This window comes from Sapajus apella, unplaced genomic scaffold (assembly GCF_009761245.1).
Source record: "Sapajus apella isolate SASKATOON/1434 unplaced genomic scaffold, GSC_monkey_1.0 scaffold36, whole genome shotgun sequence".
Classification (NCBI taxonomy): domain Eukaryota; kingdom Metazoa; phylum Chordata; class Mammalia; order Primates; family Cebidae; genus Sapajus; species Sapajus apella.
Window position 1 is genome coordinate 10606206 of NW_022436976.1, and position 12696 is coordinate 10618901.

At 41.2% G+C, this 12696-nt stretch overlaps 1 protein-coding gene and 3 non-coding genes across 5 annotated transcripts in view; all 4 read right to left on the reverse strand.

The window, feature by feature from the left end:
* Positions 1 to 5866, reverse strand: part of RABGGTB (Rab geranylgeranyltransferase subunit beta) — an 8484-nt gene extending 2618 nt beyond the window's left edge. Inside the window, exons 1-6 of one of the 2 annotated variants that reach the window (XM_032296567.1) lie at positions 5793 to 5866; positions 4374 to 4481; positions 2628 to 2825; positions 2038 to 2143; positions 658 to 710; positions 406 to 516 (exon numbers count right to left, since the gene is read on the reverse strand). In XM_032296567.1, the coding sequence (XP_032152458.1) occupies positions 406 to 516; positions 658 to 710; positions 2038 to 2143; positions 2628 to 2825; positions 4374 to 4481; positions 5793 to 5795 (579 nt within the window). In that variant the 5' untranslated portion in view covers positions 5796 to 5866. The remainder of the gene's footprint in view (positions 1 to 405; positions 517 to 657; positions 711 to 2037; positions 2144 to 2627; positions 2826 to 4373; positions 4482 to 5792) is intronic. The other variant, XM_032296568.1, reaches the window with a different exon arrangement.
* Positions 2450 to 2521, reverse strand: LOC116564205. Its single transcript, XR_004274791.1, has one exon. It is a non-coding gene; the product is annotated as a small nucleolar RNA SNORD45 (small nucleolar RNA).
* On the reverse strand, positions 3827 to 3910 carry LOC116564206. Its single transcript, XR_004274792.1, has one exon. It is a non-coding gene; the product is annotated as a small nucleolar RNA SNORD45 (small nucleolar RNA).
* Positions 4809 to 4887, reverse strand: LOC116564207. Its single transcript, XR_004274793.1, has one exon. It is a non-coding gene; the product is annotated as a small nucleolar RNA SNORD45 (small nucleolar RNA).
* Positions 5867 to 12696: the final 6830 nt, after the last annotated feature.

Consider the following 12696-nt stretch of genomic DNA (forward strand, 5'->3'; position numbering starts at 1 on the left):
CATGTTACCCAGGCTGGAGTGCAATGGTGCAATCTCGGCTCACTGCAACCTCCGCCTCCTGGGTTCAGGCAATTCTCCTGCCTCAGCCTCCTGAGTAGCTGGGATTACAGGCACGCACCACCATGCCCAGCTGATTTTTTGTGGTTTTAGTAGAGACGGGGGTTTCACCGTGTTGACCAGGATGGTTTCGATCTCTTGACCTCGTGATCCACCCGCCTTGGCCTCCCAAAGTGCTGGGATTACAGGCTTGAGCCACCGCGCCCGGCAATTAAGCAATTCTTATGTAAGATACCATATTACAGTCAAATTAACTTTGTATCTGACAAACATTGAAATAACCCATTTTCCTACACTGACACTTGCTTCCAAAATGACAATAAATTTTCATCTGGACTAATAAATTACCTGGCCAGCATGGGATTCAGAACCTGGTCTGCAACCAAATCCACCGTCAAAGTTCATACAGGATAAAACAAATTCGATTGCCTTTTCCACATTAATAGCATCAAGCTTCCCCTACAAATAGGAAAAAAAACCAAAAAACAAAAAAAAAAAACTGTTTAATTCCAGAGTATTCAGCAGCTCAGACTCAAAAGAAAAAAAAATTCTAGAGTATTCATGAACTTCAATCATTTCAAACCAATATTCAAAGCTTACCAACAATGCCAAAGTTGCCACCGCACAAAAAGAGAATCTTGTATCAATTTCTCCTATAACAAAAAGAGATCAAAATCAAGGCAGGTGTTACCAGATTATATATTAGTCATCTAAAAAACTCTGCACAACTACCACTTTAAATTGAATTCAAGCTCAACTTTTACTTTAGGTAGTCAGGAGGAATGCTAAATCTAAGTGTCTTTACTTCCCAAAAAATTCCTTTGTCGGAAACAACAGCAAATTGACCAGGCACAGTAGCTCCTACCTACAGTCCCATCACTTTGGGAGACTGAGGTGGGAGGATAACTTGAGCCCAGGGGTTTGAGACTAGCCTAGGCAACATAGCGGGACCCCATCTCTACAAAAACTTTTTAAAAAAATTAGCTGGGGATGGGCACCACGGCATATGCCTGAAATCCTGGCACTTTTAGAGGCCGAGGAGGGAGGCTCACGTGAGTCCAGGAGACCCCCATCTCTACTGAAAATACAAAAATCAGCCAGGTGTGGTGGTGCACATCTCTATAATTCCAACTAATCAAGGGTGAGGCAGAATTGCTTGAGCTTGGGAGGTGGAGGCTGCAAGTAAGACAAGATTGCACCACCGCACTCCAGCCCCCGCAACTCCATCTCCCCCCCTAGCCCCCCCAAAAAAGCTGGCTGTGATGGTATGCAGCTGTATATAGTCCCAGCTACTCAGGAGGCTGAGTCTTGAGGATCACTTGAACATGGAGGGTCAAGGCTGCAGTGAACAGTGATTGTACCAGTGCACTCCAGCCTGGACAGAGCAAGGCCTCGCTTAAAAAAAAACAAACAAAAAACAAAAACAATAAATTATCTTAAGCTACTTAAAGCATGTCCAGAAAGAGAAGAAAACAAATAGAACTGAAAGAATTAGTCAATTCCTAATAATGCAAATAAACTTACCCTATTTTATAATAAAGTAGATTTTTCACATCCCATGAAGCAGCTGGTCTCTCTGGCCTGCACTGTGTTCATCCCTAAAGCAGAGATTATCTACATTTATCAAATTAAGTTCTATTCCCTCCCTCCACTCAAATATTCAGCAAGTTTGTAAAGTTTTTTGAATATTTTTCCCGTATCAGCAAGAAGTTTTTTAAAAACTTTACAAAGCCACCAAATATTGGGGGAAAAAAATTTCACCTACCTTATCTTTTAGACTGGCCCCCTCTGTTCCAGTGCTCCTGTATGCTGATATAACTACCACAGTACATGCTGGAAGTTCCAGCAGACCATTAACTCCAGTTAGACCAGCTGCTTAGTGGGACCTGAAAAGATGAAAAACTTATAAACTGGTTACTAGCAAAATCAGTACATTTTTACATTGGTATTTTGGGTAGAATGGTCTAAATCTGACATTACCCCAAATATCTCCAGCAAAAGAACCATCTTCTTTCTGCAGACTTTTAACATATTCCACAACTTTATTTACATCGATAACATTAATACTGTCATACAGCGTAAGAATCTGCAATAAAGACAAATATTAGGTAAATACACCTTTTATGTTTATTCTAAAGCTCTTATGCTCAATTCTTTGTCATTCCATACAATTAGATATCAAGAAAACCCAAATCTTTATCCATAAAATATAATTTTTCTACATATAAATTTTAACTTGGCATTCCAACATACTCCAATACACACAAAGTCCTTAACCCATCTCAGCACCCAGCACCAGACTTTAAACCACCAGGCAGATGTTCACTAATACCAAACTCAAATAGCTATTTTTCAATAGTTACACATACTGAAGATAAAAATTTTATCCTCCAAGGTCTCAGTGTAATTTTAGAACTCACATCAACTTTGGATTCAGCTAATACATGCCACTACATCATTGACCTTGTAGGACAGCTTCACTTTTTGACCAAATCCTATATATAGTTTCAATTCCCATTTCTTGAAGAGAACGTTCTATCAAGATCGTTGAAATTTTAATTAGTATTTACCTGGACAGCACTAAGAGTGTATAAAAGATGAGGATCATGTCCGATACTAGCACTTATTCCACCACATTCATGTTGGCAAGACTTAATAAATGCCAGAATCTCTTCTCTATTCATTCGATGAAGTTGTCCCATGAGATCCATTACTGTCAGGCCCCAATAGATGCCACTCATTCTCAAATATTCAGACATACAGTATTCCTAAAACAATACACAATTTAAAATGTGTCAGCAAAGCTAACTCATTAGCCATGCTGCTATTTTTTACCTCTCCTGATCTTAATAGCACTAATCAGTAGTGAGTTTAAATTTGTGACTCTCAATGTCAGAAGCCATCTTCAGACACAACTATCAATCAGAAAAAAACAATTATCTGAGGACAGGATTAATTCATCTATGGCTGACAATACCAATAGGGCTTTTAGTTTCTCCCACAAACCAACCAGACAGAAATGCATCTACCATTTTCGCCGGTAAAGTTCAGGAAGAATATTTCTTTCAGAGTACCTACACCATACTTATCAAGCATGCATTTTAATGTGGAGTCTGTACATAACCTATTATCTATTAGTAAATTATATAACTACATGAAAACCAAAATGGCCTAAATATGCCAAAGATTTCCAAGCTCAGATAAAACACTGGCTAATCAATGATACATGAACATTAAGATTCCAGAACAAACTTTTTCCCACACTCAACAATGCATTACATTTTAAGAAGTTTTGTGGCTGAGTATGGTGGCTCTCGCCTGCAATCCCAGCTATTCAGGTGGCTCACCTAAACCCAGGAGGTGGAGGATGCAGTGAGCCCAGATCACACCACTGCTCTCCCGTCTGGGAAACAAAGTGAGGTTTTATCTCCCAAAATGACGAAGTTTTCTAACAAGAAGTGCACCTGAGTTCGCTACTAACCCAAATCCAGAGCATACAGATAGCAGATAAAGGCAGAAAGGAGTCCAGCCCCTTCCATATGATGACCTTAACTCCATGACTGCTACTCCAGTATTTTCAAGGTTATGAGAACCTAACACTTAAGTAAAAAATCAATACATACCATATATCCCACATATCGATGGATAAACTTAAGACAATTAAGTTTGGATACTACAGGGGAAAACATTTACTCTCAACTAAGTTGTTTACTACTTTTGTCCCAGAGAGTTTTCCTCAAAATTAAAACATTTAAGGTAAAACTTTTTCAAGGTCTCAGAGTAATTCTAGAGCTAAAGTGTTATTACACATCAGCAGTAGATTCAGATAAGACATGCCAAAACATCATTGACCTTGAAAGTATTACCCCTAACTACAAAAGGGGACACCTGTTTGTCCCCCAAACCCTTATCTACTTTGTCTGGTAAGCCCTCTCAGTATAGGTGAGTAGCTGGGATTACAGGGGCTCACCACCACGCCCGGCTAATTTAGTATTGTTGGAGGAACAGGGGTTTCACCATGTTGGTCAGGCTAGTCTCAATCACCTCGTGATCCGCCCGCCTCAGCCTCCCAAAGTGCTGGCATTACAGGCGTGAACCACCGCGCCCGGCCTGAACTATGATTCTAATAAGTCCACAACCCCAGGCATTCAAGGCACGCTTCACTGAAATTCAAAGGCACAGCACATCCTCAGTTCTCTGCATGGAGTTGGATACCGTTTTAAGACGCATAAAACATAAATACTGCCTCACTGCTTATGACTGTCACGCTTCTTTAAAAATAAACTTTCCAACATAAAAAAAAAAATCATACGTACATAATCGTCTTTCTTTGAGCCATAGGATGCGATATAATCTGCATGTTTCTCCAATAAGAGAGTGTCTGGTGCATCTGACTTGATAATAACATCCTTCTGTGGAGTGCCCTTTCAAAATAAAAAAGCAGTAATCTCAATGTTTACCTTTAAAACGTTCTGCCCCACAGCAGATTCTACATACATCTGAATTTTCAGTTGATTTCACCTTGTAACAGGAAAACGTTCCATTTAAAAATTGTAACCAACTAGGGAGGCTGAGGTAGATGGCTTGAGCCCGGGAAATTGAGGCTGCAGTGAGCTTAGATTGTGCCACTGCGCTCCATCCTGGGAAATGGAAGACCCTGACTCTAAATAAAGTATAGGTATGCATGTATTTATAACAAAAAATAATTTAAATTATTCAAGTTCCATTTTAGTCACAATTCAGGTAATTTTCAGGTCTCAGAGTAATTCTAGAGCTAAAGTAGTAATAATCAACTTTAGATTCAGAATACATGCCAGCTCATCATCGACCCAAAAAATTACCACCAGCATTTTTTGTTCATTTTCCATTCAAAAAGGTAAGTAAAAATAAACACCAGGCCTGGCACGGTGGCTCATGCCTGTAATCCCAGCTACTCAGGAGGGCTGAGGTTGCAGTGAGCCGAGTTCGCGCCCTTGCACTCCAGGGCAGGCAACAAAAGTGAAACTGTCTCGAAAAAAATAAACACAATAGAATATCAAAGCTTAGCATTTCAGGACAACTTACGGTTTACATGCGGTAGAAAGCATATTAAAAAAAAAAATCTAGCTAGCCCTTAACTTGCAAGTAAATTCTTGCTTAATCAAATGCAGGTTTCAAAGCACCTTCTAAGTACCCCAAAAGATGTTCAAATATACTAAATAAGCATTTCCTTTAGCTCCATCTTCTCCACCTTTAATCCGAGTTTCTGTATTTGCAGAAGTCCCTGTGGGATGAGGCTCTAGTTCTTTTCGTGTCTGTCTTCCTCATTCAGAGTACATTGCAGTCACTATAGTAGGTCATGAAGATTACCGGAAATGATTAAGTGCCGAATTTTCCTCTAATCCCATTAAAAAATCTCTACGAGGCCTTCAAGCGAGACCACATCACTAACGATTTTAAAGAAATTTGACACCCCCTCTCCAAAAAAGAAAGCCATCAATCAGCCCGAGCTTTTTAGAGGGGTTAAGAAATCGGACGACTCAACTCTTAACAGGCCCTCCCAACAGAAGACGGCCTGGGTTAAAACTAGCAGCGAAATTACCCGCGAGGTCTGCAGAAAACGCTGAGTAATATTTCACCCTCAAGAAACCTTATAAGATCTGTGTCCTAACCATTCTCCAGCACCAGGAAAACAATCCTACAGCTACCAGTCTGCTACCAACCCATCTGGAGAGCAGCACAAAACGCACACTTACCATGTCTAACAGCTAAAAGAGAGAGCAGGGTCAGTTCCTGGGTAGACTTAGGAGCCGGGCGCCTGCGCAGAAGCACCTCTCAGGCCCCCAACGCCCTCCGATATAGCTGACCACACTTTCGCCTGAAAGGCAGAGCAGATCTTAAGGCTGCCGTAGGACCCCACTGATTGTTCATAGGTGTCCTCACCTGCCTGCGTTCAAAGTCTCTGGCGCCCGTATTCTCGTTCCGTAGCCAGTCTGATTTGTCTAGCAACAGCTTTAAATAATATTTAAATATCTGAGTTGCTTTTAAGAAATCATTTGGGCCGGGCGCAGTGGCTCACGCCTGTAATCCCAGCACTTTTGGAGGCCGATGCGGGCGGATCACCTGAGGTCAGGAGTTCGAGACCAACCTGACCAATATGAGCAAACGCCGTCTGTACTAAAAATACAAAAATTAGCTGGCCGTGGTGGCGCATGCCTGTAGTCCCAGCGTAGTCGGGAGGCTGAGGCAGGAGAATGGCTTGAGCGTGGGAGGCGGAGGTTGCAGTGAATCAGGGCCGGGAGAGAAAGAGAGGAAAGAGAGAGGGAGGAAGAGAAAAATAAAGAAAAAAAGAGAAAGAAACAGGAAGAAAGAAAAGAAAAAAGGAAGGAGGGAGGGAAGGAACGAAGGAAATGATTCTAGTTAGGAAGGGAGGGAGAGAAAAGAAAGAGGGATGACGGAGTGAAGGAAAGAGCGAGGGAAAGAAGGAAGGAAGGAAATTGTTCTAGGGAAGAAGGAAGAAAGGAAAGAAATAAATCATTTGTTCTAGTTTGAACTCTGGAAGGAAGGAAATCATTTGTTGTAGTTTGAACTCCTGGATGCAAGCAGTCCTCTCTTCTGGGCCTCTCAAAGTGCTGAGATTACAGGCCTGAGTCACTATGTCTGGTCAGAACATTTTTCTTCTTTTTCTTTTGAGTCGGAGTCTTGCTCTTGTCACCCCGGCTGGAGTGCAATGGCTGATCTCGGCTCACTGCAACCTCCACCTCCCAGGTGGAAGGGATTCTCCTGCCTCAGCCAATCGAGTAGCTGGGATTACAGGCACCCGCCACCCTGCCCTGCTAATTTTTGTATTTTTAGTAGAAATGGGGTTTCGCCATGTTGGCCAGGCTGGTCTGGCACTTCTGACCCCAGGTGATCTGCCTACCTCGGCCTCCCAAAGTGCTGGGATTACAGGCTTGAGCCGCTGCGCCTGGCCGTTTTTTGTTTTTGTTTTGTTTTTAAAAGAAGACAGGGTCTTGCTCTGTTGACCAAGCTGGAGTGCAGTGGTGCTATCACAGCTCACTGCAGCCTCTATCTCTCATGCTCAAGTGACCCTCCCACCTTAGCCTCCCAAGTAGCTAGGACTACAGGTATGTGCCATCATGCCTGGCTAGTGTGTGTGTTGAGATAGGAGTCTCAGTATGTTGTGGCCTCCCAGAGTGTTGGGATTAGATGTGAGCCACCATGCCCTACCCAGAGCATATTTTATTTAACATGGATTAGCCTGGGTTTTAACTTTAAACTGTTAAATGTGCCTTATATGGTATGTGAGCGTGCACTTGTGATTTTGCTCCAGGCCCTGCAAATGTAAGGAGTGGGCCTTCTCTCTTTCAATATTCTCCCTTTCTGGGACTTTAGTTGACATGTTAGATTTCCTTTTTTTCTTTTCTTTTTTTTTTGAGATGGAGTCTCTCTGTCGCCCAGGCTGGAGGCAGTGGTGCCATCTCGGCTCACTGCAACCTCCACCTTCTGGGTTCAAGTGATTCTTCTGCCTCAGCCTCCTGAGTAGCTGGGATTACAGGCGTGTGCCACCACGCCTGGCTAATTTTTTGGTATTTTTAGTAGAGATAGGGTTTCACCATGTTGGCCAGGCTGGTGTCAAACTCCTGACCTCAAGTCATCTGCCTGCCTCAGCCTCCCGAAGTGCTGGGATTACAGGAGTGAGCCACTGCACCTGGCAGAAATGTTAGACTTTCTTATTACATCATTCTCATTTCTTGCATTTTTCACCTTTTTTGTCTTTCTGTGATGGATCCTGGATAATTTATTCATATCTATCTGACTATATAGTGTTCTTTTGGTACTTAAAGTCCATGGGCTAGCAGCATCAACAGCACTCTGAGAACTTCTAGAAAGGCAGTCTGAGTCACATCCTAGACCTAACAAATCTCATTCTACATTTGCATAAGCTCCCCAAGGATTCTTATGCATTTTAAAATTTAGGAAATACTCTTTCAGATTAAATTCAATTGTTTTTCAGATCTTCCTGGGTTTTTTTTTTTTGCGTTTTTTTTTTGTTTTGAGACGGAGCCTTGCTCTGTCACTCAGGCTGAAATGCAGTGGTATAATCTTGGTTCACTGCAACCTCCACCTCTTGGGTTCAAGCATTTCTCCTGCCGCAGCCTCCCGAGTAGCTGGGTCTACAGGCACATGCCACCACGCCCACTATTTTTTTTTTTTTTTTTCTTTTTAGTAGCTATGGGGTTTCACCATGTTGGCCAGGATGGTCTTGATCTGTTGACATCATGATCTGCCCGCCCTGGCCTCCCAAAGTCTGGGATTACAGGCATGAGCCACCCTGCCTGGCCTTGCCTGTTTGTTTTTATAGATTCCTATTGTTTTCCATTTTGTAATTTTTCAAAATTTTTTTTACATATTTCACACAAAAAGTTACTTTATTCAGTTGTCTCCTGGTATCTGTCGGGTTCCAGGAACCCCTGCCAATACCAAACTCCAAGGATGCTCAAGTCATTCATATAAAACAGCATAATATTTGCATATAACCTATGTACATCCTCCCATATACTTTAAATCATTTCTAGATTATCTGTAATATCTAATAAGATGACTACATATCATTCCATTTGTGTGGATTCAATGTAGTACTTGCATGTAGCAAATTCAAGTTTTGCTTTTTGGAACTTTCTGGAATTTTTTTTTCCCTGAGTGTTTCTCATCTGAGGTTGGTTGAATCCACAGATGCAGAACCCACGGAAACAGAGTACTGCCAACTGTACTGTTTATTTGATCATTCTAATATCTGGAGTCTTGAGGTCTGTGTTAGTCCATTCTCTCATTGATACAAAGAAATACCTTAGCCTGGGTAATTTATAAAGAAAATAGGTTTAATTGGCTCATGGTTCCACAGGCTATACAGGAAACACAGCTGGAGAGGCCTCAGAAAACTTAAAATTGTGGCAGAAGGTGAAGGGGAAGCAGGCAAGTCTGATGTGGCCAGAGCAGGAGGAAAAGGTGTGGGGGTGGGGGTGGGAGTGGGGAGGTGCCACACATTTTTAAATAACCAGATCTCACGGGAAAACTCACTCATTATCATGAGGACAGTGTTCAGGGGGATGGTGTTAAACCATTAGTAACCATTACCATGATCCAATCACCTCCCACCAGGCCCCACTTCCAACACTGGGATTACAATTGAAATTGGGATTTGGGTGGGGATACAGATCCAAACCACATCAAGGTCCCAAATGTGTTATTTTTAATTTTCAGTTGAGTTTTTTTCGTGCTGATTGGTTCTTTATTTATTTTGAAGATTTTTGGTTGTCAGCTCATATTAGGGCCTCACTGGAAGGTGCCTTTCTCTGGAGAATATTTCTATTTGTTCTGACAAGAGCCAGAGAGTGATAATCATCTAAATTTACATTATGCAAACAATGTGCAGCCTAGCTGGCTCTCTAAGAAGTGTTTCTACCCTGAAGGAGCTCAGTGGGAAAGAAGGTAAATAATCAGTGACAAATTCTCTGACAAAGGCAAGCTTAGTATGCTACAGAAAAGGTGACTTGTAAGTCAGACGGGAGAGAGTTGTGGTAGAGGGGAAGGGAGGCAAGGAGTGATCAGATCTCCTGGGAAAAAGCAATGCTTGAAATAAGAATCATGTAAGCATTAGATCCAAAAAGTAACATTGTTCAGATTGAGTTAATAACTGCTGAAGGAATAAAAAACAAACCTATCTTTCTACTGTATAAATTCATTCAACTAATATGTATTGATTGCCTAGAATATGCCAATATTATTGTAAGTTCTGGGGGTACAGTGGTAAGCAAAATGTAGGAAGTATATATTCTAACAATTCATTTTTAATTTTGTTTATTGTTATTTTTGAGACAGGTTCTCACTCTGTCCTTAAGGCTGGAATGCAATGGTGGGATCAGTATTCACTGCGGACTAACTTTCCAGGCTCAAGAGATCATCCTCACACCTCAGTCTCCAGAGTAGCTGGGACCAAAGGTATTTAATTATAGCTATTTTTTTATTGGAATATGGTTGATGTAGTATTCTATTTTTATGATATATGAGGAAGCCCTTTTAAATTCTGCATAAGCTATTGACTTCAATTTAGTGTATTCTGCTTTTGTAAAAGGTGACCATCAACATGCCCAGCTATTATTATTATTATTATTATTTAGAAACAGGGTCTGCCTGTGTTGCTTAAGCTGGTTTTAAACTCCTGGGCCCAAGAAATCCTCCATCCTCCCGCCTCAGCCTCCAAAAGTGTGGATTTACAAATGTGCACCACCACCCCCAGCCCAATTCTTGAATTACATTTGAAAATTCTATTCCTAGGTATTTATCCTACAAATATATCCCCTTGGTTGTAAAGTCACTTATGTGCAAGAATAACCATAGAAGCAGTCTTTGTAATAGCAAAAGATTTAAAAATTTTTAATTGGCTGGGCACAGTGGCTCACACCTGTAATCCCAGCACTTGGGAGGCTGAGGCAGGCAGATCACCTGAGGTCTGGAGTTTGAGACCAGTCTGGCCAATATACCGAAACCCTGTTTCTAAAATATACAAAAATTAGCTGGGTGTGGTGGTGTGCGCCTATAATCCCAGCTACTTGGGAGGCTGAGACAGGAGAATCACTCCAACCCCGGAGGCGGAAGTTGCAGTGAACCAAGATCCGAGATCGCACCACTGCACTCTAGCCTGGGTGACAAAGCAAGACTCCATCTCAAAAAAAAAAGCTAACTGACCATCAAAAGGTTAAATAAACTATGGTATATTCATATGCACCTATTAAAGATAATAATGAAGCTCTACACATATTGCCATGGAAAGGTCTTAAAAATACACCAAGCGAAAGCAAACATAAAAAGAAAGCCACAAACCACATAGTATGCTACTATTTATATGGGAAAAAATATATATCTGTGAACAAAGGACCAGGTGCTTTGAATTACTAAAAGCAGCTGCCTAACAGAAGAATATTCGGTGAAAAGTAATCCTTTCTTAAATCCTGCCTACCACCCAATCCTTTAAGAAAGGATTTTCACTGAATATTCCAGTACATTTAGTCAAATAAAAATGATCCCCCTCCAAGGAAATGTAGTAGCTATGCTATAATGAAGAATTTTATTCTTTTTTTCTGTTATTGAATAAAGTAATTAACACTGTATTAGTCCCTTTTCACACTGCTATAAAGGAATACCTGAGACTGGGTAATTTATAAAGTGGCTTAATTGAGTCATAGTTCTACAGCTGGGAGGCCTCAGGAGATTTTCAGTCATGGCAGAAGGCATAGGGGAAACAAGGACCTTCTTGACATTGTGGCAGGAGAGAGCAAGCAAAGGGGGAAGAGCCCCTTACAAAACTGTCACATCTTGTGAGAACTCACTCACTATCACGAGACTATCATGGGGGAAACCAACCCCATGATCCAATCACTTCCCACCACGTCCCTCCCTTAACACATGGGGATTATGGTGATTATAATTTGAGATGAGATTTGGGTGGGGACACAGAGCCAAAACATATCAAACACCGTTTAGCTTTGGCCATCTACATATATAGTTTCTGTGCTACTCTGATGCTTGCTCAAGGGCTCTACTATAAACTAGAGGCCAAATTTGTGTTTTCAAGAAAGGGCAGTCTCGGAGCCTCATGGAAAGGACCAGGTTCTTTGAACTACTGATAAATTCTTCAAAAAATAGATTTATGAATACAGGCTTCTGAGCAGACAGCTTAGACAACTTTCAAGACATGGCAGTGAACTGAGTCTGCATGTCTAGGACTCTCTTTTGGAAGCAGATGAATTCATGACAGCAGTCCACCAACACAATTTCTAGCAGAATAAGTACATAGGAATGAATGAACTGATGAGAGAAAGTTGATGAGTTATTTCTTTTTTGGAATATTGTTGATGTAGTGTTCTATTTTTATGGTATATGAGGAATCCCTTTTAAATTCTTCATAAGCTATTGACCTCAATTTAGTGTACTCTGCTTTTGTAAACTGAAATTTTCTTTTCATTTTTTTTTTTTTTTTGGCAATAGGGTATTGCTCTGTCACCCAGGCTGGAGTGTAGTGGTGTGAACATGGATCACTGCAGCCTCAACCTCCTGTGCCCAAGAGATCCTCCTGACTCAGCCCATGTACCTGGGACCACAGGAGTGTATCTCCATACCCACCTAATTTTCTAATTTTTTGTAGAGATGAGGTCTCACCATCTTGCCCATGCTAGTCTTCAACTCCTGGGCTCAAGTCATCCTCCCACCTCAGCCTCCCAAATTGCTGGGATTATAGGCATAGACCATTGCATCCAGCCCTAAAATTTTTAAATGGCATGTGATTCTAAGCCCTCAGAATTCAGAAATGTGCTGAATCTCCTTTTATGTCATAGCAATATTCAAAAGGAATCTGTCCTTTTTACCAGGATAATTGCTTAGGTCGTGAGGGCCATATCTAGGGTGACCTTTTTGAAAATAATTCTCATTTAACCAGTTATGACAAGCCCACTATTAAAAACAATGAATAAAATATGACACAAGTAGAGAGTTAGCAAAAGATTATATACATTTCAAGTTGACTTTATATGTAGAGTCAATGCCTACAAAGCTGTCTCAACAAAACTGGAATGGTGCCTGGCTTAAATGTTTGTCTTATCA